The sequence below is a fragment of the Carcharodon carcharias genome, chromosome 19 (assembly GCF_017639515.1).
Source record: "Carcharodon carcharias isolate sCarCar2 chromosome 19, sCarCar2.pri, whole genome shotgun sequence".
NCBI lineage: Eukaryota > Metazoa > Chordata > Chondrichthyes > Lamniformes > Lamnidae > Carcharodon > Carcharodon carcharias.
The window spans coordinates 30,907,201-30,934,271 of NC_054485.1; the positions used below are offsets into that span (position 1 = coordinate 30,907,201).

Sequence of the window (27,071 nt, forward strand, 5' to 3'; positions counted from 1 at the left end):
TTCATGGTTGTCATCAGAATTTCATTGGAATCAAATTCTACCTCCTGCCTTGGTGGGATTTGAGCCCCGGCGTTCAGAACATTACCCTGGATCTCTGAATTACCAGTTTAGTGGCAATACCACGACACCACTGCCTCCCCACAGTATTAGTCCACTTTAACCTCAGGTTACAAAAGCAGTCTTGGCCCATCAATCAGGACCCTTGCCATTAACTACAATTACAGACAATTATTTGATATGTATTTGTATTTCACTTGATTGTTTATTTTCCCAAGGATTAGCAATGGGCTGAAAAAAATGTCTTACAATGTTAACCAACTCAGCTGCGTGCCCACCAAACTGAAAATCTAAAGGACGTGCGGTGGTGTCGGGACACCCGCCCGATTTCCCTGCATGTCATTTTACACATCGGCCAGCCAGCCCCGGCCCTGCTCGCTGACCCGAAAAGTCTTCCCTAGGTGTAATTTCACGATTGGATCACATTTGCTAAACAATCCTCAGTGAGCTAAGAATTACGCTGACAACCAATTTAAGATTGTCAGTCAAGCTCACAGTGTGGCTCATTTGTGTGCACTGGAAGCTACATATAAAAATACACAATGCCTTGATCTTTGCAGACAGCAAGATCACATACGCACTTTGTGCCTGTTTCAGCTAAACAAAATAAGTGACAGCCATTTGCTAATTCATTCCTCAGTGCAATGCCTTAACCAATCATGGCCAAGCTGCCTGGTTTAAATTTCAAACAATGCTTGGCAGTTAACTGTCAGTCACCATCATTCTCCATGGCAACGCCTTTACCAATCAGAGTGCACTTGCCAACCAATCAGCACTCTCTTCTTATACATTATAAATTGTTCTCCTTATATCGCTATTCTTGCAAAGTGTCCCGATGAGTGCAAGATGAAAAGCTTCAACATGTCTCTTTTTTCAGCAATACTCAAATTCTGTACTAGCAAACAACTATTTATCATTTTTAACTAAATAATTTTAACAATGGGATCAGACCAGAAGTTGAGAGGTCATTCGAACAACCCACTGACCATGCACAACACAGGAATGGGGTAGTCCTTGTCTTAACTTTTAAAATAAAGTCCCAACAAAAGAAAAAATAATCCATTATTGTAGAGACATGCTTTAGATCAAAAAATGATCTTTGAATTTACTAGCTGGAAACTCCTAACTGATTATTCTTTTGTAAAAAAAGGCTAAATCCACATCCCAGCAATTTGGAGTCACAGTTAAAGATGTCTGCACATTTGCATCACTGTACTTTATGTATTTCACAACTATTGAAATGGAGGCAACCAGTCTGAGAAGCCACAACAGAAACAATTGCCTCGAAAGACATGAATGGGGCTGTTTCCTATCCAATTAGCAAAGTCTCCAAACTATCACCTGGGTACTCAACTGGGTAGAGTCAAACCATTAGACATGGTCATTTGGACAATGGATCCTGAATGGGAGAGGAATTTCCAGCTATGGTTTAATCAAAGTAACTGAAGTACACTAGCCATGGTCATGTTTGGATCACTGGGCAGTTGGAGGGAGGTCATGTGACAAGCCAAACTTTTGTGTTTTTCAGTACCTGCTTTCTCTGCAGAATAGGACAAGCAACTGAGATGCTAAATGAACAAAACTCTGAATGGGTTCTGAACACTGTCTGCTGATTTTGACTATCCAGGTGCTGCATACAGAGATTTTAAAAAGAACTCAACCCAGTGCTGCTGTCTCCAGATGAACAGATAAATTGTTCATCTAGAGCTTTAAACTACCTTGTCGCTGAAGCAACAGGACCACCGAGTGCAGCCTGAAACCAGCTGAGTCACCATCCTTCAAGAGTTGTATATCCCTTCAATTTTATTGTATTCTACATTACTTAATTTAACGTCCCTACTTTAATCTATTTGTGCGTGAACTTTGAGCGTGTGTCTGTGAAAGTTGGAGCATTTTTTTATTATTTTGTTCAGAGTGGATTAAGTACAGTAAAAATTATCCTTTTTTTTTCAAAAAGCTCAAGAAAACCTGCCTGATTGTGTCTTTCATGGTTAAAAATTCAGGGAGTTGGCAAGTATATTTGTTTTTTTTTAAAAAAAACCTGTTGCAGTCAAATGAGGAGAGGGTAAAGAGGGTAACCATTCAACCGCCCCCCCTCCCCCTCGCCTCGCCTGATGGTGACACCATACCTTTTCTTTAATGGCAGAATTCTCACATAAATGATGATTCCCCAACCCTCGACCCCCATTCAAGAGAGATCACTTCAATCACAGTTTATACTGATGCCTATTTATACTGATGCCTATGAGGCATGGGGAATGGAAAACAGATCAGGTAGAAATTCCATCTTGTTTTGTTTGTTTTATGAGTGTAAGATGGCATAACCACCAATTTCAGTCACCAACTTGCCCAAATTCTGCTAGGTGTCTGACCTGATTTTGGCAGCCGCTTAATTAATGCATCATGCCTTTCACATAGTAACTCATTGAATAATAAAAACAAAAAAACTGCGGATGCTGGAAATCCAAAACAAAAACAGAATTACCTGGAAAAGCTCAGCAGGTCTAGCAGCATCGGCGGAGAAGAAAAAAGTTGATGTTTCGAGTCCTCATGACCCTTCAACAGAACTAGGTGAATCCAAGGAAGGGGTGAAATATAAGCTGGTTTAAGGTGTGTGTGTGTGTGTGTGTGTGTGTGTGTGTCTGTTGGCGGGGGGGAAGGTGGGGGGGTGGTTGGGTTGGGGGAGAGAAGTGGAGGGTGGTGGTGTGGTTGTAGGGACAAACAAGCAGTGATAGTGTTGTCTGTGACATCTTTTGATGATCTGCTTCTATCACTGCTTGTTTGTCCCTACAACCACACCACCACCCTCCACTTCTCTCACCCCACCACTCCACGCAGCCTCCCGACACCCCCCACCCCCCACAAACCTTAAACCAGCTTATATTTCACCCCTTCCTTGGATTCACCTAGTTCTGTTGAAGGGTCATGAGGACTCGAAATGTCAACTCTTTTCTTCTCCGCCGATGCTGCCAGACCTGCTGAGTTTTTCCGGTAATTCTGTTTTTGTTTTTAATTCATTGAATAATGCCTGTTTTAGGCATCTCCTGGGGAACTGGATAATGATGAGCACAGCAGGGGCCAGGCCTGTTCTACTTAGGACCTTCCAATTGTGGAAAGAACCCCAGCAGAGCCCCCAGTGAAAGACAATTCGTTTTTTTTCACTTCCAATAAATCATTGCTACAGAGCCAAGAGAAGCAAAGCTGGTGCTCCGACACCACAGTGCTCCCAATCTCCCCCTTCCCTCGTTGCTGTACCTCCACGTACAATCCTGCTCCCACCCTCACATCCAACTTTTTGGCCATTGCCGGTGTGGCCAGTGTCATGATGTTCATCTTCTTAAAATGTGTGAGATGTTGTCAACTCGTGCAAGTAATATCAATGAGGCTCAAAGCTCAGTTTGGGCCGGTCACAGGCCTCATTCTTGGATTGTGTGGTCAGGGCATGAAACTCATTTCAGGCTCCAAAACAGTGCGAAAGAAATTTCCACCACCTCTTAGAATGTCTCCCCACCCATCGCACAAGAACAATTGGAGAAAATTAAAGCATTTTAGAGAGAGAGGATTCTGTAAAGCAATTTTCAGTCATGGAAGGGTCACTCTGCTATGCTGAAAAAAAATCTTGTAATAGCATTTGGTATGCTTAGTTTAATAAATTCATGAGGAATTCAACTATCGTGTAAAATTTGCAAATTTTGCTTAAAATTCTCTTTTCGTGATGCACTAATCATTTAAAATAAGCTGCAGCCATCTGCTGTAGACACTAAAGGTTGTCAATGAAATTGGTCAGTTAGGTAGATTGCAAACTGCCAAAAAGACCTGGTTTGAATTAATTTTCAAACTTTGTTTTAAAGTTGAGCAGATTCTTTTGCTGTTTCTCCCTTAGCGTGAATTATGCATGGGAACGTGTAGGATTTGGCCTAGTTACAACACTCTTGGATCTGGATGATACTTTATAACTTTCTGAACTCCCGCTTCACAAGATTTACAGAATATTCCCACCAACTACAAGTTGTCATTTTGTACCCAGCGATGCCTCTTTTTCTGAAAATGTGTTATTTTCAGTTACAGCGCTGCAGCATTTTAAACAGGATTACCCCAATCGTTTTGTTCAGCCAAACAAAAATGCAGTCACAAAGCTGACATGAAATCTTCGTCAAGATTATGGATCGTCTTCTAATTTTTCAGACACTGAAGCTTCAATACAAATTGTTCAGTAACACATTGAGTGCAGGAGGAGATGTTCTACGCAAAGTAAAAAAAATTCCCTTTTGAAAATCATTGCAACAAACTGCTTTCGCTGTACTGAACAGTTGTAAGATTTCCAAAACAAAAACAGAATTACCTGGAAAAACTCAGCAGGTCTGGCAGCATCGGCGGAGAAGAAAAGAGTTGACGTTTCGAGTCCTCATGACCCTTCCACAGAACATTCCACAGATGCTGCCAGACCTGCTGAGTTTTTCCAGGTAATTCTGTTTTTGTTCTGGATTTCCAGCATCCGCAGTTTTTGTTTTTATCAGTCGTAAGATTTCCTTGGTTTAAGTTCCTTTATTAGAATATAAGAAATAGGAGCAGGAGTCAACTATCTGACCCCCGAGCTTTCTCAATAATTTAATGAGATTGCAGCTGATCCTTGGACTGAACTTTGCTTTCCTGGTCCAATCTCCATATTCTGTATGGGGAGGTGGTGGCGTAGTGATATTGGCACTGGATTGGTAATCCAGAGATCCAGGGAAATGTTCTGGGGACCTGGGCTTAAATCCCACCATGGCAGGTGGTGAAATTTGAATTCAATAAAAATCTGAATTTAAAAGTCTGGTGATGACCATAAAAAACTGTTGCAGATTGTTGGAAACACCCATCTGGTTTCACAGGCCCCTGACTAGCTCTCCCCCTGTCTGCACAGGTAAGTCTAGGTGTGCATCATGCTGGGTGGGCCTTAATTCTCCCCCAGAATGTCAAAGTTAAGTCAGGGTTCCTTCAAGTAGGAGTTAAGGTCCAGTTAGCTGAAAGTAGGAGTTGCCAAATTCCTTTAAAGTTGGTGATGACACAGCAAGATGAGATTGCTATACAGAGACTTGGGGCAGAATTTTACGACAGTGGGATTTTACGTTCCCACTGTCGCTAATGGCGTTTATAACGACCCACCACATTTTGCAGCCCCATCCCCACTGAAATGGGGCTGTAAAATTCTGTCCTTGGTCTGGTCCATTCTACTGGCAGGAATCTTCCAGAGAACCAAACTTCGAGGAGGTTTTGACTTGAGGCAGGCTTTGTTGTCAGCCTGGAGTTCTTCTTTGGTGTTGACAGATTGGATGTTAACAGCAGACTATCCTGGAAATCCAGGAATGTAACAACAAAACTTTCCAAAGGCCAAAGGAGCTTAGGTCATGTGGTGTTGCCCATTGATGAGTCAGTTTCAGGTTAACAATCAGTTTCTGTGTCTCTGGTCAAAATCCAGGAGAGGGTGGCATAGTGATATTGTCACTGGACTGGTATTTCAGAGACTCAGGTCAATGCTCTGGGGACCCAGGTTTGAATTCCACCATAGCAGATGGTGAAATTTGAATTCAATAAAAAAAACCTGGAATTAAAAGTCTGACGATGACCATGAAGCTATTGTTCATTGATGGGTAGAACCATTGATGGGTAAAAATCCATCTGGTCTACCAATGTCCTTCAGGGAAGGGAATCTGCTGTCCTTACCTGGCCTGGCCTACATGTGACTCCAGACCCACAGCAATGTGGTTGACTCTTAAAAATGCCCTCTGAACAAAGGCAATTAGGGATGGGCAATAAACGCTGGCCTAGCTAGCAACACCCACAGCCCATGAATGAAGAATTCTTTTAAAATCTTGGGAGACAGATGGTAGCTAAAAGTGCCTCCAGGGATATAACGAGTTTTGATGGCTCTCTCTCTTTGCAATAAGTCCAGGCTGGGGAGAAAGGCTATCTGCTGCTCCCTTGTTTCATTGATTGTACTGAGTCCATGCAATGGTAGGTATGAGATTCCACAAGGATGAGGGTTGAGCTTTGCCCTGTAATTACTGTTGGAAATTTCCAGAGCTGTAGCCAACTTACAAATCATGTGACCTGTAGCAGCCTTGTTTTTGGTCCAGCAAAGTCCATTTTTAAATAAGCTGAAAGTAAGGTTTGATTTAAACAGTTTATGATCTATTTCATGTGTTTTGGGCATGACAATCACAAAATGAAAAAAAGGGAAAAACTTACCTTAAGTTTAAATTGGAGTTGGAATTTGGGGACTCCAGTTCACAGCAGGCCTCTGGACTTCTCTCAGCCGGGAACTAGCCGCATATATGCAGTCCAAGTCTTTTTCCATTTTCATGTCTCCTGTGCATGCGCCAGCCGGGAAAGGGGCTGCACATGAGCAGTTGGTGTTTTTTCTCATCTTCAGGCTGGGAAACGTCCCTGCACACTTGTGCAGAAGAAGAAGAGTGAAACAGCATGAAACGGCAGGTCAGATGACCTGAAGAGGAGCACCATTTCAGAGAGCGTGCCCCAGGGAGCTGGACATGGAGAAAGTGTCAAACCAAGAAGAAGGTTCCAAACAAGGGAATGGGACAAATAGAGGTCCCAGAAGTCAGTCCCAGGTAAGGGACAAGGGCAGAGATCAGAAACAGATCCTGATAAAGTTGAGAGAAAGAAGCAGAGGAAAAATCTCCAAGTTAAAGAAGGAGCCGCAAAGAGCAGGCTTGAAGTGAAGTAGGCTCAAGAGAAGCCCTGAAGTTCCGAGAGGGCAGCTGAAGGTCGGTGATTCCGTGCTGCAGGTGGAGGCAGCGGCGTTCTGCTTGGCATGGCCGAAGCTCTGAAAATGTGCTTGGAAGGTGAAGCTTGAGCGTATGTGATGATCCAGAGGAAAGAAACCTCAGAAGGCGAGATTGAAATCCTGGAAGTGGATCCTTGTTGAAGCCGTCCAAGTGGGAGCGACGTTCGGAGAGAATTCCAAGGTGTGTTCTTCGAACGTGGACATTGGAACCCTTGTGAGAAAGGCAAAGTTTCAGTGAGACTGGTTGGCTGACGATGAGACAAGCACCTGGGTGGGTTGTTGAGAAATCCATAGAATCTGCTTTGGTCATACCTGCCATTTACTTTGGAATGTGATGCTTCTGACCACAGTTCGCCAGTTGGTTCACATGTACTACATGCTTACCCTGAATATTAGAGTTTAAGATAGATATGGTAAATTGTTTTATCTTTCCTAATTTATGTGTGTCGGTAAAGATATAGCTCGGGTGAAGGAATAGTGAATATTTGATTCATTTTCCTGTGCTGGTTTTGAGATCTTTCTAACCTTTTTGACTGGCATAATATATTTCTTTTCTCTTGTTTAATAAATACTTAATTATTTGTGTTAGAAGTTCATTAGCAGGCTCCTGTGAATTTGTTCAATAACTTACCTTCATGGTTTCTATAAAAAAATTAAAAGTTAGGCTCTATCAAGCTAGTTTTCATTCTGGGGTCTGACTTATCCAGCACTAACATCAGCTGGGATCATAATAATCCAAATACATCTCATCTACTGGTTCCCTTTTATCTAACCTATTACTTATTTCCTCAAAAAACTCAAACAGGTTGGTCAAACATGATATCCCTTTCATAAAATTGTGTTGGCTCTGCCTAATCATATGTTGTTTTTCCAATTCCCCTGCTACCACTTCCTTAAAAATTGATTCCAACATTTTCATGATGACAGATGTCAGTCCATCTTGCCTGTGGTTTCCTGTTTTCTCGCTCCCTCCTTTCTTGAATGGTGGGATTACATTTGCTATCTTCCGACCCATTGATACTGTTCTAGAATCTAGGGAACATGAGGCATCCATTATATCTGCAGTCACTGTTCCAATTGGGATTTTTTTCCCCTATTAACACCTGCAGAAGCAAAATTTGTGGGTGCTGTTATAGCCTCCAATAACACACATTTAATTCACATGGTAAAGTATCACCTCTTTCCAAATTACATGCTTCAGTTGCAGGACCTGTTAGCCATTGGTAAAAGCTATAACATCACATCAGCAAAAGTGAAAGCACGGAAACATAACAATTCGTAAACAATGTTATGTAGAACCATGTACTTTAAAGTGCTCTCCAAGTCAATAATAGACCCCTGTGATATTGCCTGTTTAATATGTTGTACCACAGATTAAATTAGCCAGTTTTGTCCTTGGTTTCTGTGATGTTTTGTACCGGCATTATTTCACAAACATGATACTCATTGCAGTCAACTGTCCATCTATTCTCATGTCACACTGCATAATAATTGCATAGGCAACTTAAACTGTAGGTCCTGATGTGGTCAGACACCAGGGACAGCTGTACATGTGCACTTGGCCTGCAATGCATCCACTGGCACAAGTGTAGTTTCTCCTGCCAATTATGTCATTAGTGTGTGCCCGTCAGCTGGTGCCTGTCCTGGTTTGCACATGCAAGAACAGCAATGCCGCTGGCCAAACGGGCATTAAAAATAATACAGCAAACCATAAATTACATTTTTTTTATTTCACTTTTTTAAAACTTAAAATAAACAGTTCTTTTGGTGACAATGTTTCCCAGTTAATAAAATGTGTTTCTTACTTGTTCAATCTGCATTTTCCAATATTATTCACAATCCAGTGAGTGGCACTCACATATCCCATTAGTCCTTTCGAACCAGGTTATGTAGTTCACCCACAAATAAAGATTAACTCATAAACCACAAGTGGCACAGTCATGAGGTTTTTCTGGGTAATAAACTGTGTATCTCACCCTCCCTAATGTTGATGCCTTAACTACTGATGTCTGCCATTGCCATTAATTGCTTCTTTCAGTGGACAAAATGTTCCATTTTTGTGAAGTAGTGCAGATCTATGACTCAAGCACTGAAGAAAGAAAGAGATTAACTGCTCCTTGGGAAATATGTCCCCTATTTATTTGTCCACCCAAACAGAATTACTAGTATGGACATGGATTAAGGATCGGCTAACAGGAAGAAAACAGAAAGTAGGAATAAACGGATCATTCTCGCATTGGCAGGCTGTGAATAGTGGGGTACCGCAGGAACAGCACTTCACATAATCATTACAGCGTAGAAGGAGGTCATTTGGCCCATCGAGTCTGCACTGGCTCTCTGAAAGAACAATCTACCTAGCCCCACTCCTCTGCCTTTTCCCTGTAGCCTTTCACATTCTTTCCTTTCAGATAACAATCCAATTACCTTTTGAATACTTCGACCAGAGCTGTTCACAATATACATTTGGATGTGGGAACCAAATGAATATTTCCAAGTTTGCAGGTGACACAAAGCTAGGTGGAAGTGTATGTTGTGATGAAGATGCAAAGCAGCTTCAAGAGGATTTGGACAAACTTAGTGAGTGGGCAAGAACATGGCAGTTGGAATATGATATGGAAAAATGTGAAGTTATCCACTTTGGTAGGAGGAACAGATGTACAGAGTATTTCTTAAATGATAAGAGATTAGAAAGTGCAGATGTACAAAGGGACACTGAATTTGTCACTGAAGGCTAACATGCCGGTGCTGCAAGCAGTTAGGAAGGCTAATGGTATGTTAGCATTTATCGCAAGAGCATTTGAGTATGGGAGTAGTGAAGTCTTGGGCAATTGTATAAAGTCTTGGTTAGACTGCACCTAGAGTATTGTGTGCAGTTTTGGTCCCCTTACCTTAGGAAGGATATTATGGCCATAGAGGGAATGCAGCAAACGTTCATCAGACTTGTTCCCAGAATGGTGGGATTGTCCTATGAAGAGAGATTGAGGAAGCTGGGCTTGTATTTTCTAGAGTTTCAAAGAATGAGAAGGGATCACATTGAATCCTACAAAATTTTAAAGGGATAGACAGGATAGATGCAGGTAAGACGTTTCCCCTGGTTGAGGAGTCTAGAACTGGGGGACAACATTTCAAAAGAAGGGGGCTGAGATGAGAAATCTTTTTACTCAGAGGGTTGTGAATCTTTGAAATTCTCTACCCCAGAGGGCTGTGAGAGCTCAGTCGTTCAGTACGTTTAAAGTAGAGATTGACAGATTTCTAAATACCAATGACATAAAACGATATAGGGATAGTGTTGGGAAAAAGGCATTGAAGTGGATGATCAAACATGATTGTATTGAATGGTGGAGCAGGCTCGTCAGGCTGAATGGCCTACTCCTGTTCCTATGAACCTATGTTCCTATGAGCCAGATTGCTAGGAACTGGTGCTGTGAGTAGTACTGAGGATAGTCCTGAGCACATTTCAGAGCAGGCATTAGTGCGAATAACTAGCTAGCTTTATTTAAGCACAAGACATACATAATAAAAGTTTTTTAAAAAAATGTAAATCTCATTGTATTAGAACCATTTTTCCTCCTTTAACAAGAAAGGAAACAGGCTCTTGTATTGCACCAATTATAAAATCTTTCCCTGGAGTGGAATACAGCAACATTTAAGTGACCAGGTAGCTGCCAGATTGTTGCAAAAACCCATCTGGTTTACTAAGGTCCTTTAGGGAAGTAAATCCATTCTTATTTGGTTTGGCTTATCTGCGATTCCAGGCCACAGCAATGTGGTTGACTCTTAATTGCTTTCTGAGATGGCCTAGCCCATGGTACAATGACAAAGTTTAATAAGACTAAAATGGGACGAACCACCCAATCTAAGCATCAAATTTGGAAATGGCTAAGATGCACCAAGTGTGCCAATTGCTTTTTCACCTGTTGGAAATGAAACAGGTAAGCAGGAAGGCGTTGGTGAGGGAGGTAGGGGGGTGGGTTGGGAGTGTAGGAAGAAGATGGGAACAGAATTCTACTCATCTATGCACACTGGAGATTGATAGAAATACATTTTCTTTTGAACAGTTTAAGTTAGAAAGGTAACATTTGTTTAGAATTTGTGAACTTTGTAAACTGCATCTCTGTGAATACCCAAGAGATAGATACAATGACAATGGCACATAGACACAGTGGGAGGTTTATATCTCTTATTGGATGAGAAATGCATCAACTAAGGGAATTTCATTAAAAAAATTGCAAGTTACATTTTTCAATTGAAATTTTGACAGGAATTTGGCAGTGAATGTTCTATGCCATGTCATTAAGAATCTTACAAGAAGCTGATTCATTACAATTGGATAATAAAAATAGATCAGGCAATTCTGAGACCACATCTGAGGTTGAACGATATCATAAAGAAAACATGAAATGTCCATCACCATGTTCATACTTGAGACTTACTCTTTATATGTACAATATATATGCTTCACAATGCGGAGATCTTTAGCACAATACTAATAGATGTCACAAATTGACTGTATTACAATACACAAACCCCATAATAAGTCAATAGCAAATCAGGCAAGTCAATTCATTACAAGATAAGTTCCTGCCTTTGTGCACTAATGTTAGTGAAAGTGTCAAGCTGAGTAGATAGCATGTTTCTGACTTCATGCTTCAAGTAAATGTTCTCACTAACATTAGTGAAGAGAGGAAAATATACTCAAAGACAAAAACTTGAATCACTCAGATTTGTCATATCTTCAGGTATAGAAATGTAATGTTTCCTTAAGTAGTTTATCGAGCAACCTAGCATTAAATTTGGAAGCTTAGTAAAAATATTATAGCACAAGACATCAAGCCAATAGGAATCAGTGGTCTCCCCAGTTTGCTGCACTTGGAAAACAATGCTTCCTTGCCCTAATTATGACAGGTGACAATGCCAGAGAACATTTGGTATAAAAATAAAGAACTTATACATGATAATAGATTTTTTTTAAAGTTGGCAGTTAACAGGACTAGTAATATTTTAAATTTAGTCAGCTGAGGAATGTTTTGGTAACTGAGGGATGCCAGGTCATTATGCGTTGCTTCCTCTTTAATCCATGATATAATATTTTATACATATCCATAGTACATAGCTTTAATGTTTCAAATCATGATATGATACCAGCACACCATGATTCCAAAACACACATCCTCTGTAAGCTGATAGTTTTAAAGATTTTGGAAATCCTTGATCATATCAGGAGGTCCAGGTACCATTTTGTAGCATTAAAATGACATGAATATTTCCTCTAGTGAAGCATTAAGGAAGTATATCACAGATTCATGGCATGCGAAAGAGAAGGAAACCATATGCTTTTATTTATATTTCAAGAAAAGATAAATATTTTTTGAATTATCACTGAGTCAATGTCCCTCAAAGGGGAAAATAGTTATTGTATACTTTCTTCTATGAGCATTGAATTCTTCCACATACTTCATGAGCACCGTAAAAGAATTTTATAGCAATTGCTTTGCCATTCCTTGTAAAAAATATTTTATATTGACAAACCTGAAAATTTGAAATCGGTTGAATTTGCAATAAAAAAATGACACATGTAAGTTGCAGAAAAAGATGAATAATCCAAAAATATCACACATTCAAATACACTGAAATATACATCGACTGGCTAGTGATTCCATGTATATGTTCCAACAGTCAATAAACATTTGTTGGGCGGAGTTGAAAGCATGTAGCACTTTGACACTGGAGATTTAACAAGTTGAGCAGTATAAACAAATAAAGAAAAAAAATTCTTCAATGATACAGAGGGCTTCTTCCAACATGAGTATAGATCAAAAATAAAATAACGTTGAGTTCTTCATTCTTGACTTCAGCAAGTTCTTTTTTGCAACTGACCAGAAGAAAGTGATCTTGGGTCCAAATATTGAAAGCAGCCAATAGTATACGTATGTGGAGAGAAGGGAAGAGGTAGAGTGATAACTGATGCGTTCCTCATTTTGAGGCTCCTTTGAGTTTGTCTATGAGTGCTGAGACTCTTTAAACCTCTTTAAGTGTTATTTGACAGCCTCCATTTATGTCCTTTATCTCCACCAAAAATGCAGCATGGTTGCAGTAATGCTGCACAATGTTGTCATCCATGTTTACCAAGATTCTGTAGGAGGGAAAATGGAAAATGAATGTTAATTAGAGCTCACTAATTGTGGCCAAAGTTCCTAAGCAAAAACAAACCCACTCTCAAGGGATAGCTTTTCACCACACATGAGTTATGTGAAGAGCATTTAAAAGTACTTTTAAATAACCTTTAATACTGCAACCTCCTTTATGTGGCACAGCAAAGTGGCTAAAACCATAGTCTTCTGTCTGACTAGTGCTATGTCTATTCTTTAATGAGCCTATAGGTTACATGCTTCTAATGAGGAAGAACACTATGAACTTGCATTTTGCTCCTCCACTATGTTTGGTTTAGAATTCAATCCCATCCCTATTTGTTGCAAATCCAGCTACATCAAAACCAGTTGCAACTTGTTTGGAAAATCAGAGTTAAAATAAACCAACTAGCTTACAATATTTATAATTTCTAAATTTAAATACTAAATTCCTCCTAAGGAACTGGGAACACCTGTTTTGTGTTCTTGCAATGAGTCATTGAACAAGGACCAAAATCAGTGCTCAAATCAGCAAGGCCACATTCCAATCCAGTCACGAACAAACATTCCAAGGTTATTAACTATTTGTGTGCATTCATTTCCTCTTACCCACCTACAATCCCTTTTGTTTTGCAACACTCATATTAAAATTATCAAACCCATAAACCATATCTCAGTTTAACGTTAATGCAGGCTCTCACACTGACATTTTTATTATCAGGTTGAATAAACACATCAAGGAAGGTTTCAGAGTCATGCTTGCATTCCTGTCCTACCTATTGTTCATAGTTAAAAATATGTCTTCTTTGTCATTCTATATATGGAGCACATACTATAAAAGCTGCAAAATTTAAAAATTTAACAAAGACGTTATTGAGAAAAAGTATCTTCTGAATGAAAATGTAAATAAGCTTTGAAATTCATCTTGTAATATTGAGACTTTAATCATAATATAATAGCTTTCCAGAAATACAGTGAACAAATGAGTGAAAAATGTTTTAAAGGAACAAAACTGGAACTATTTTGAGACTTCATGATTGTTGTGAGTCTTCCCAATGTATTATAGTTTGTGTTAATCTGAGGCACTAGCTACGTAAACTGTGTAGCGTAATTTGGGAGTAAAGTCAGCTCATTTGTATTCTATGTGACACTACTTTGGGGAGATAGTCTGAGAATGCTGTTGCTACGGAGCAACAACAACTGATGTGAGGTGAATTTTTAAAATATCTGCCTGGACTTTAAAATATATATTAAATAGAATTGTAACACAAAAATAGATCATTTGTCCCAAACATCTTGTGCTGGGGTTTATCCTCCACACATACAATAGTTCTTGTTGCATGTCTGAGATTTTTATACTCTTTTCCTTCATGCATCCACCTAACCTATTCCCAAATGTTAGCACGGTCTTTGCTTCAATTATTAACACCAGTGGCACATCCCACATTCACGAGATTCTATGTAAAAAGGTTTCTTGTGCTCTCTGTTCTCAATCTCTTACATTTAATCTTAGATCTTTTTCCCTTCATTCTACGTCCTTCAATCACTGGAGTTGAAATTTTTCTCTCTTCTTTATCCATCCCTTTATATTTATTATGATATCAGCAATTGTGATCCCATTCTACTTGTCAAAATTACTCTCATAATATTGGGTTACATACAGGTACAAATTTAGAAGCAGTAAATGAGATGCAGCTTCATCCCAGGTGCATGTTTACAATCAGTGTCTATATTGCTGTTGCCATTCATAATGCAAATATATCCATGTATTCAGAAATGTATAAACATAACAATACGCGCATGCCAATCAATAAAAAATTCAGGCCATAAGTGAACTCGCTCTGCCAAGATCTTTTTATGAGAGTTCACATCACTATTTAAATTTCTCCAACTACTGATAGCTCACAATATCAGAGCTGCCTGCAGTTTATATCAACTCACAGTGGAAAAACTCCATTTGAAAAGCATAAGATGCTGCATCACTTTCAAACCATGGAGCTTACTCATAATTGGTTTGTAACTTAAATATAATTTTAATCCAGTATTACTCTTCTTTTAATATCCCATCCATCACTTCCCCTACCTGCTGAATTTGTTTATCTATTTTTGTTACCACATAATTGTTAGATGTTTCCATGTTTTTCATTTGATTACTTAGTCTATATACGAACGTTTTAATGTAATTTACACTACAATTCAGCTTTTGGTCTGTGAATATGTTTCTTGAGTAAAATATCATTATTGCCAAAATACCATTATGATGTAGTGTTTCTTGATAACTGAGATGGTGTCTAAAAGGGACAGTCACTCCATGGATGTGAGTAATAACTACAATTGCCCTGATTTTAGAGTTGTGCCTAATATGAAACCTACAGTTCAAGAACAGAGTTTTGTGCTAGCCATTACTTCAATTTGTGTACTTAACAACCCACTGGCAGTCGCTACTAATATGGCAGTGTAATGAGACACGTACAACACAGAGATAAAATCTGTTCAATTACTCACCCTTTCATACAATTCTTGTAAACTTTGCAAATTCTCTGCTCAAGCAGTCCATACTTTTCTGAAATCTAGGTCAAGAACATCAAAATACAATTGTTAAAAGGTCAAGCAAAATTGCTAAGAAGGTCAACTCTGCTTAGAGGTTTTTATAAGTTTGTCCTAATAAGGGGTGGAAACATGGAAAAGAAGGACGGCATGATATTTACTGTTGCCTTTTACCATTTATTGTATTCCTTATTCTTTTGAATACATTTTCCTAAATAAAGCATTATAATCTAAGACAAAAACAAGCACCTTTAATGCAATTGAACATCCCAAGGCTCGTCACAGAAAGGTTATAAAACAAAATATGACACTAAGCCACACATTAGGGCAGATGACTACAAGCCGGTTCAAATATTTTTAAAGAGTATCTTAAAGGAGGAAAGCAAGATAGAGAGGCAGAGGGATATAGTGAGGAATTCCAGCACTTAAGGTTAAAGGTTAATGATCTTGTTAATGAAAGGTTAATGATCTTGTTAAAACAGCAGGATGGGAACATGTTGACACACTGATATGCCAATATTACATTGCAGTTTTACCTCATAAAAACTAATTGATTTTCCAGATGATTTTTGTTGGCATGAACTTTCCAAATATGCTCTTTGGACCATATTTTTCCACATCAATTTTCTTCCACCTCTCCTTTACTCTAGATCTTATTGACTACAGTTCTACAGCTGCCAGGCACACTCTTGGCGGAATCTTGTTGAAGTGTCAGGGGTCTTGTGCTGCCTCTTTTTGGGAAGCCCCGCCAAACCACAAGTCAATCAGGCAGTGGCGAGGTCAGTGGTGGGCCTTCCCCTTGAATCAAGACCCTGGGGGCGAAAGTCTCACATACCGAGAACTGCCGGCCAATCAGAGGTCAGTAGCTCTTGTGCTCAGCAGTGCCCGAGGAGGCTGTGGCTGCTGCTGGAATGACAAGCACCGGGGTCTCAGGATTGCTGAGTGACCCGGCCACAGGTAAGTAATACGGGGGGTGTGGCGTTTGGCAGGGTGGGAGTTGTGGGGAGAGGGGCATAGGGGGTTCAGCAGCATTATCTAGGGGTGGTTCACAGCAGATCCCCACCACCATCCCCCAACTTCCCAATGCTGAACCCTTCGACCAGGCACTGAGTGTCTTTGATTAAGGGACTGCTCCCCTGGAGGTGACAAGCAGCCCACACAAGTTTACCTGTCATGTTCTCTGCATGGTGACAGGCCTGCCTGCAGCTGGGTGAATACCAGGAGAGGTAGGATGAGGCCCTTAAGTGGTTGTTATTTGGCCACTTATGGGTCTCAATTGGCGGCAGGTGGGAAGGTTGACCATGGGTCTTCCGGCCCAGAACTTAAATTTGGGCACAGGCAGGAAGGTGCTGGGTTTCATTTACGCCACTATCCAGGCTAAGTAAATGCCGTTTCCCCTCCAAGCTCACCACCAGCCAGAGCACAAAATTCCTCCCTCTGACACCACCAAAGTAGCCAAGCCTCATCTTGTCCTCACCTGACACCCATACGCACACACTTCTAGTAAGCCACTTAGTAACAATCAGGAGCTGGAATGCTGATCAAGTTATTCTTCCCTAACTCAGGGACACTGAAGCCAATTGTACCACTCATAAAATCATGTGAGCTGAGATCAGCTAATTCAGCATAATTTAGAGACCGTGTTGTTTCATATATTCTTGGCATGATTGCTGGCTTCTGGTATGCTTAACCTATCTTACCTAGAGAGACTGCAGTCTTACTCTGGTACTTACTTTAAACTTGTTTATTTAAGATAGGTTACAGAGTAGGTATGTCTCTCCTGAGTACAGAGTGTTCCACCCTCTCTCCCAAGGCTCAAGTACATGAATGCTGATGTCACTGAAACATCATGGTCTACATCACTCATTAGCATTACCATACCATTAACCCATTACACTACATTTCTGGTCTTTATGGCTCAGGTACTCATTGAATAAACTTACTAAATTGTTAGGAGGATCCTGCAAAACTATTTCTTATTGTCAGGATGAATGTTAGTTGAATTCTGTATCTATATGGTCAACCCACATGGATGTAATGAACAGTTGGTTTCTGTATAGAGTTGAGACAAGGTTCTCCCCCAGGGTGTTGATAAAACACTTCATCCAGAGATCAGTATTTCTCTGCAGTTACAGAGGTGACATAATTTTAATATTAAATACCCCATGAGTAGAACTAATCTCCAATTACAGCCTTCTTTTGCATCAGAGAAAAAAAGGGGTAAAATAATCATGTGACAGCTTAGTGACACTATTTGTCTCAACCCTTGTCTACACCCCTTTCTGAGCCCTTTGAATGTCACAGGAATAGGTGAAAAGCAAACAGCTAGTGCTATCACTGTGGGCAATTTTGACTTTATAGATTGTGTGAAATGAGTAATTGTGAATTGGTAGTCGATTTTCACACCCCTCCCTATTTTTATTCCCCTTGAACCCCACAGAGCCAGATGCAGATCGTTCTGAAGTTCTTCAATTTGCTGGAAATGCCTGTGTAGGTTAACACCATGAAATAGTACTTTCAAAATGTACTGAGGTTAATGGGAAAAATTCAATGTGTAACAAGATATTCAATAATGGGAATTAAGTAACCTGATACTAACCGCACTCTTCAATCCATTAAGATTAGGCGTCTTTAACAGCAATGCATCAAAAACTTCATCTGACTCCCTCCGCACGTATAACAGCACTAGAAGGAAATACAGTTATGTTTTACTTATATCATAATTTACACGTGGTCATTATTCATCCCATTTTCCAAGGAAAACTATGCAAAGCGAAGAATCAGTATCAAGATACTACATTGTATTTTCACCGTCACAGACAATGATAGAATTGCTAATATAATTGTTTATTAAAAGTTTAAAAATTCAGAAGGATTTGAGAGCTGAATTGCCTTCAATAGCTTTTAAAGCTGCACAATGCTCCAATAACCTGTATGAAGTGATTTTCTATATTTAACAAAACAATTATTAATGCTCAGTGTTTATTCTGTGCACTGTTGTATTAAGTTTGACACTGTACATTTAATGGTGGATCTACTCTGCATGCTGCAGCAGATACATTTTAATCTAAACTATATGCGGACAGGATTCATTCATTCCTAATAAATAAGGATTTTGATGACAGGCTCTCTTTTAAATTAAATTTAACAGCATTAGGGAGTTTTGTTCCTGACCTGTGACCCATATATGTGACTATATTAAATGATATGAATCTATTATTCATTGTAGATGAAGATATAAAAAAAGCTCTTTATATTCTGTAATATTCAAAAATTGAAAAATGAATTGTACTCTCTATATTTTCAACTTGGGAACAAATGGCTAATATAAAATTATCTGGAGAGAAATCTATTGTGTACTGTAATTCAAATATTTTGATTATATATTTTGTAAATATTCTATATTACATAAATATTGTGCTTAATTTCTAGTTTAGTAAGATATATCACTAATTTATATATATAAAATCAAAGGAATGATTATTTTCAGTAATATTTTAATAATTATTCAGTTCAGTTTTCATTTGGGCAAATTTATTTTGGTGATAATATTCAAGAAGTTTTGAGTAGTTTTAAGTTTCAATCATAATGAACTCTCACAAAGATTAGCTACATATGAAGGTGACATAACTCATTAACCCTCATGCACCATCCACGAGAAACAGAAAGGCCTGGATTTTCACAATGATTGGGAGCATCTCCATCATTGCAAAAATGGCGGAAGAGGCCGAAATCTGGAAGTCCTCCCCTGGAACATGGCACCTACCATTTTGAGGGGGGGGGGGGGTGGGAATGGGTCCAGGTCAAGATTCGCACATGTGCATTTCACAGAGGCAGCCGCCCATATAAATCAGTGGCTGCATCCAATCATGCCTAACTTTGGTGACCATTGGTGTGCGAAACATAACGTGTGCAGATTAGACCTGGTAGGAGCAGACCTAAATTTTGTTGAATCCTCTTATTACATTTGTTGTTAAAAGTCACAAATCAAATACAAACATATTTCACAATCTTTATTTTAAACAGTAAATTGCATTATCAGATAGCTGTTTATTAGAGAAGCGTAGACTAATTAGTTAAAATGGGATAAATGAGAAAGGTCTGTATAGTGAGTGAATATAAAACTGCTCAGTTGGACTGTACAGCAAGAAAGCCATTGAATACGTGGCCAAATCTTGCTCTGACAACTGTCCGGTTTCTGATTACATTTCTGTTTAGTTTGGTGCTGCCTGGAGGGATGCCAATGAGAATTGTCCTTTTTAGTGATGCACAAGGGCTATAGAGTGTCCCACTGTTGCCTTTGCGCTGCTAACCCTGACATTTGGGGTACCATTCTCAGCAATGTTGTACATATGTTATGAAACTTCAAAATTAGTGGTTGTTCAATTCAAGCGACTCCTCTAGTTCTCATAGTTTTAAATTGAAAAATAGCTCAAATTTGTACCTTAACCCAGTCTGCCCATAGCAGGTCCTTAAAATAGCAGGTGGTGGGGTTTGTGACACATTCCTGTTTGACACCACTCATCAAAAAATAGGCACAGGAAGATTGCCAACTGGGCTCAGGCAGGGTCCTACTTTACATTCGAAAGTTAATATCTGCTGATTGGGGCCAAACTGATAGCTAGAATTGGTGAGACTTGGCAGAGAGATAGGAAAGAACGAGGTAAATATTTTCATTGAAAATTCTTTTCTATGGATTCCTGGCAGGTCAGGAGTGCTTCACTCATCCAGCGAGGATCCTTGGACCTTCCCAGCCCTTTGCTTTTCTCTCCCAGCGATAGCATCACTTCTCAAATCCCCAACAATCCCCCAGCACTAACTTTATACTACACATTGTTTCCATGGGTTCCTGATGGTGTCAGGCTCCCACCTCAAATTTCCAGTCCAGCGTACTGGCCCTGAAGCAACTCCTGCTGGCTTAGGGACAATGCTGCATTATTCAAGTGAGGCTTAAGAGTTAAAATGGCCCAAGCAAAACAATTCACCTCAAGTGCTTCCCTCCCACTCTGTACCCTGCCCACCATGAACACAGTGCGTCAAAGACTGTTTTCAATGTACCTCTCTCTGGTTCACAAAACCTTGCTTGTTTGACTGGCGGGTCCAATTCATCTTTGTACAGAACCTTGTTATCCCTTTTCAATGGAAACCTGCACGTTAAAAGCACACGATTATAAGTGATACACAATACTGTCAGATGCCACAGAAGAATGCAATTGCAGGCACAATGAGAGAAATACAAACATCCATTCTCCATTTACATTCTCGACATGTGTATGGTGGAAATTGAGATTTCAGTTACCATAAGACATAGGAGCAGAAATTAGGCCATTCGGCCCATCGAGACTGCTCCACCATTCAATCATGGCTGATACCTGACGTGATTTTAGATGGTTCGAGTAAATCTGATTTTTTTTAAGGGCTTCATTTCATTGCAATTCTTTCACCTGCGACAAAGTTGGTATGGTGGTCACTGGCCACATGTAACCCAGACCTTGTCATCATATTCAACCAGAAATGCCTGTCTGAAATTGGTGTTCTTTGCCATGTCAGTGCAGAACAGGACTACACCAAGACAGTCCATAATTGGAATCCACGGGATGATTTCATGTTATTAATCTATGTGAATAATTGTTGGTGGTGCCGATCTCAAATGTATCCTTTTAATCTTGTACAGAGAATACATATGTAATGGCATAATGCAGCCCTTGAATGTATTTACACTGTAACTACCCATCTGAGGCTGGTAGTTGGTGTTCAGGTTCAGTCAGGCTGAATCCCGTTTCCATTGATTGACTTCTGCCTGGTTAGATCCTGTTTAAGAGAGGGCTCTGCAAACACCTGGATGCATGATTGTCTCTTAAAGTTAGAAATGTAAATGTTTGCAGAACAGGTGGGAGTGAAATCTCTGATACATTTAGATTGAGGTTATTGCAAAGTCGTAACAGTTGGTCCCTCCAGTGCACCATGGTTGCAGTGTGTGTTATCTGCAGGATGTACTGCAGCAAATTGCCAAGGCTTCTCCGACAGCAAATCCCAAACCCGCAAGCTCTGCCAGAAGAATAAGGTGCACAGATGCATGGGAACACCATCGCCAGCAAACTCCCCTTCAAGTCACAGGGCATCCTGACTTGGACATAAATCACTGCCCTTTCATTGTTGCTGGGTTTAAATCCTGGAACTTTCTACCTAGCAACACTGTGGGTGTACCTTCAATACATGAACTGGAGCAGTTCAAGAAGACCTCTCACCACCGACTTCTCGGGGCAATGAGGGATGGGCAGTAAATTCTTCGACATTTTCTAATTTTTTAAATCTCTGAAAAGGAGGAATGTACAGGGATGTGGGGAGAGGCCTCAGGAGTGGCAGTACGTGAACTGCTCCTTAGGACAGCCAGCACAAATACAATGGGCAGAATTTTCTGCCTGTCGGGTGGGCAGGCCCGACCCAATCTCTGGCGGGCGGGGAGACCATCCCCACCGGAAAAGCGGGCTCCACCGCCAATTTACGTGGGTGGGCCAATTAAGGCCCGCTCAGTGTGACATCCAGCAGGAAACGCTATGCACTCCCTGTGCGGGCAGGGGCGTGGGTTCCCCAAAAGCAAGAGTGTGCTCTTTTGCGCATGCGCATGAAAGAGCGCACATCTCCCTGAGGCTAAGTGCTGCCTCAGGGAGATCGCTGGCACTTTTAAAAAGATTAAAAATAGAAAAAAAAAATCCCTAACATGTCCCCCTCATGTGACAATGTCACATGAGATGGCACATGTTCATAATTTACATAATAAGTTTATTAAACTTTTTAAAACCCTACATGAAACATCATCCCGCCAGTGGATGAGGTTTCATTTTTTTTCTATTCCCTGCTGGGGCTCCTGGCCTGTCCACCAACCTTAAGGTCAGACGGGCAGGTCCTGTGATTGTATAATTGATCCCATCAATGGCCTCAATTGGCCATTGATGGGTTGGCGAGCACGCAGCTGATTTTGCTGCTCCCCCGCCTTCCTGAAAATTTAAATGGGGCGGGATGATGTCGGGGGTTCCGCTTGATATCATCCCGTGTCATTTTACATGTCGGCAAGCCGACGGCAAAATTCTGCCCAATGGACCGAATGATCTTCTGTGCTGGCATTGACTGTCCACATCACAAGAACGAATTACAAAAACTTCAGGTTTGTCACCGCAGTGGATTCACCATTCAGCAAACTGAAGCAATGCAAGACAATCCCCTCCAGTCTCACTTTGCTTTGCTCTGGCATCAGGTCAGGTTCTGAGCCCACATTTGCACTGTCAGTTTTGCATCTGTGCAAAGCTGAAATTACTTCACACTGACAGCAAATTGACAGTGTGAATGTTCCCTTTGTAAGAACCTTCTCTCCATCAAGAGCTGCTCTAATCTTTTAATGAAACCACAAAAACTGTAATACGTTTTTGTAAACCATTTAATCTATAGTCTTGCCTGTGGCCTAACAAAACTTTCAAACACATACAGTATGTATTGCACAGCTGAAACTGAAACTGTGCTTAAAATTAAAAATCAAATCAAAGCAATATGATATATAATAACCCTCAACTGAACATAGGTCAAAACATTTTAACCTTGCTTCAGCTGGTGGTGCTTATAACTGGTCTTTTTGCCCATTATGTTTCATTCTCTTACAATTCACAACTGTGACTTGTTCCTAAATTTCATTAAAATTAAAGTAATTTCCAAATGTAGACTGTCTTATATTTTTCTACAGTTGTTCCACTGTTTGGCCTCAATGCCCATTACTTTAACTGTACAGTTCAATGATAGCACAGATTCTCACAGAAGAACTAAATAACAATTTGTAGTTGTGAATTAATCTGTGATAATGGCTATTTAAGTTCCAGAGTTGATTGAAAGTTTGTGGTAAGATTTGGAGGATTATTAATCTTTTGGACAGACACTCGGGTCATTCATTCACCTGACTTCATAAAACATATATTATGATTCAGTCATTAATACTAAAAGATACTTTTTCCCCATAACTTACACTGACATATATTTCAGTGTAATTACCTCCTTTGTTTCAATGTTTTCATTCTGTAAATGTTTCTTGGATGCCGAATTGTTGATGTTTAAACTATGTCATGCATGCACATAGTCAGATGAAATGTTTGCCCATCAGTTAAAAAAAGATTTCAGGAACTAATGATGTCCAAAAGCGTATTACAACCAATTAAGTTCTTCTGAAGTGTAATGTAAGAATGTTAAATTCCAGCATCACCTGTAAGAGATGGTATCAGTGCATAAAGCTATTTGAAATTTCCTTTATGCCTCTCTCAAAGGCTCTGACGTGTCCTCTGATAACCAAATTATTGAATGGAGACACATCTCTGGGCTCTCTGAATTATAGTGAGGTATCTCATCATCAACCACATACATACATAGCACCACCAGCATAGAAAACCATCCCAAGGCATTTCATATTAGTAACTTTAGAATAAACAGAAAGGATTCCTTACCTCTCAGGATTTGTGACTTCACAACTCATTGAATGCCCCTAAAAAACAAAACAAAATTTTAATCCAGTTTTGAAGTATTACCCAGGGTACTTAAAAAAAAATAATAGTTGCTGCTAACATTAAAAGAGGATTTTGGAAAGCAACTTTGTGATTTGCAGCTTGAAATTTGGAAGGCCTGAATTTGACCATATTATACGAACATACCAATGAGAAGCAGGAGTAGGCCACTTGGCCCCTCGAGCCTGCTTCGCCATTCAGTAAGATCATGGCTGATCTGAATTTAACCCCACCATACATTCCCACCTATCCCCGATAACCTTTCACCCCCTTGTTAGTCAAGAATCTATCTAGCTCTGCCTTAAAAATATTCAAACACTCTGCTTCCACTGCCTTTTGAGGAAGAGCGTCCAAAGACTCTGAACCCTCTGAGAAAAAAAATTTCTCCTCATCTCTGTCTTAAATGAGCAACCCCTTATTTTTAAACAGTGGCCCCTAGTTCTAGATTCTCCTGCATGAGGAAACATCCTCTCCACATCCACCCTATCAAGACCCTTCAGGAGCTTAAAGGTTTCAATTAAGTTGCCTCTTACTCTTCTAAGCTCCAGTGGATACAAGCCAAACCTGTCCAGCTTTTCCTCATAACACAATCCGTCCATTCCTGGTACTAGTGAACCTTCTCTGAACTGCTTCTAATGCATTTATATTTTTCTTTAAATAAGGAGACCAGTACTGTACATAATACTCCAGATGCGGTCTCACTAGTGCCCTGTACAACTGAAGAATAACCTCTCTTACTTTTGTAATCAATTCCCCTTATAATAAATTATAAGATTCTATTAGCTTTCATAATTACCTACATTCTAACCTTTTTTTAGTTGCTGGTATTGTTGCTACAGAGCTCTCTTAATGCAAACTGCTAATATAATGTTCTGGCAAACAAGGATTCTGGTTTGAAGAAGTAGCTGTGCTGAGTTATTGTAGTGCTTAGAATTTTGTATTCATGGGGTTGAGAAGAGAATGGAGTTCAGCACGTGATTGATTCATCTGAAGCCATAAGGTGTCATAGTAACACTTTCTAACATAAAACAGTGCTTCTAATTTTTCAACAAGGAGGTTTTATCCTCACCCCTAAATTCCAAACAACGTGGAGAGAGGGGATGATTTTTTTTAAAAAGCGGTGATACTTGTTAACATGAAAAATAAGGAATAGGAGCAGGAGTAGATAATTCAGCCTTTTGAGCCTGCTCCGCCATTCAATAAGATCAGCTGCCCTTTATCTCAGCTACAGCTTGCTGTATTCTCCCCATATACCTTGATTTCCTTGATATCCAAAAATCTATCGATCTCTGACTTGAATATGCTCAACGGTTGAAGATTCTCAGCTCACTGAGACAGAAAATTCCAATTGGATCACAACATTTGGAGTGAAGAAATTTCTCCTCATCTCAGTCCAAAATGGCAGACTCCCTGTTCTGACACTGTGACCTTGGGTTCTAGACTCTTCAGCCAAGGGAAACATTCTCCCAGCTTCTACCCTGTCAAACAGCTTAAGAGTTTCATATGTTTCGATGCGAACACTTCTCATTTTTCCAAACGCTAGGGAAAAAGGCTGAGTTACTCAATTAGGAGTTGCATGATAACATGTCATACGTTAAAGTATTTGAGCTTAATCTCCAATTACAGTGCAAAACTGCCTTCAAAACAAAATGCATGGGTGGCTCAATGATCCAGCCACTACATACAGAGTACAGGATAGAACCAACTTTTAGACCAAGAAAGTAAGCTTGATTCCCAGATCCACATTGCATTACCTAGTCTCTATTGAGGCAGCAGTAAAGGCATAGAAGTTGGCCTCTACAGGCTAGGAAGCAACCTCATCTTCAGGCTAGGAAACAATGCAATGAACCCCACTGGAAAGTCATCAGGCAGAACAAGTTGTGTTGCCTCCCATGCTAAAACAGCTCAGCGCAGCACTCTATTTTATTTCACACATGAAGAATAGTTACTTGAGGGTAGGGTTGCTGCTGTTTATGGGACTCAACTCAGCGCAAGGAGAGAAAATTAGGTAGGGAAAAAAAAGAATCACAATTGGAGACCTGTAAAATAAACAGTAACAATCTTTCTCTAGTATTATTGCACTTATCAGGACATTTACATACCAATCCAGTTCGTTGTGAATAAAGAAAATGGGCTTCTGGGGTGAATAGAACGGGAGGAGATATGAGATCTGTTATTGGCTTAAAGTACGTAATGTCATTTCCTTTGTGGTCTGGCTGTGAAATCCTCTTGCTATCGATGGCTGTTAAATGAAAAGGACAAGAAAGAAGATTAGGAGTTTATTTTTTGCAGACTGATAATGAATACAGAAAAGGCTTTGTAGATACCCTTGGAGCAACAGCTTTAACAACCTGCAGAGACCAGGCGCAAATCCTAACCCAACACAGATATTGTAAACTTCACAGCCTTCAGTCATTCCAATAGAGCAGAAGAAATTAAGAACTAAGAAAAGGCATTGACCTCAATGTTAATCACCCAAATGCCAAGTGGGAGAGGGTTGTGGGGAAGCAGAGAGGTTAAACCAAAATGCGATTGCAAATCACGTGCCCGTCACTGTTTTTATGATGGCGGATCTCATGGCATCTGAGTGTACCAAAATGGAAAGGAGGACTGCTTCATTACCATATTTAAACTGGGATTCCAGTTGCATTGTTCAGCCAGTTTCCAAGAGGTCAAAAAACCCAGCACTGAAAGGGAAGTGGGAGCCACTGACTTCAGAAAGTAAGTGCCTTTTCCAGCACTTCTTGTTGGCCAGGAAGAGCAGGAATGCATCCCTCGGTCCATCAAGGAAGCCTTCAGCCTCCTACCTGCAGATCATATCTTCTCTCCCCTTGCTAGTTGCTGACTCCCTCCCCACTGACAGCTGCAATTTCTTCTCCTCCCTGAAACCATGAATGCTGACCTTCCCCACCTCCAGATTACTGCTGAATATCTTTGGCTGTGGCCTTCTGTTGTTGGTTATGCCACCCCGCCCAACCCTGGCCACTAGCTTGCCTGTCAGTTTGGCCAGCTGCT

The 27,071-nt window shown here is 40.1% G+C and overlaps 1 protein-coding gene across 5 annotated transcripts in view; it reads right to left on the reverse strand.

Annotated features, from left to right (window-relative positions):
* Positions 1-9,495: 9,495 nt before the first annotated feature.
* Positions 9,496-27,071, reverse strand: part of LOC121291087 (grainyhead-like protein 3 homolog) — a 98,010-nt gene continuing 80,434 nt past the window's right edge. For all 5 annotated transcript variants that reach the window (XM_041212125.1, XM_041212126.1, XM_041212127.1 and 2 more), the window contains exons 11-16: positions 26,159-26,298; positions 24,000-24,037; positions 20,575-20,663; positions 18,116-18,201; positions 15,475-15,539; positions 9,496-12,974 (exon numbers count right to left, since the gene is read on the reverse strand). In XM_041212125.1, coding sequence (XP_041068059.1) covers positions 12,860-12,974; positions 15,475-15,539; positions 18,116-18,201; positions 20,575-20,663; positions 24,000-24,037; positions 26,159-26,298 — 533 coding nt within the window. In that variant the 3' untranslated portion in view covers positions 9,496-12,859. The remainder of the gene's footprint in view (positions 12,975-15,474; positions 15,540-18,115; positions 18,202-20,574; positions 20,664-23,999; positions 24,038-26,158; positions 26,299-27,071) is intronic.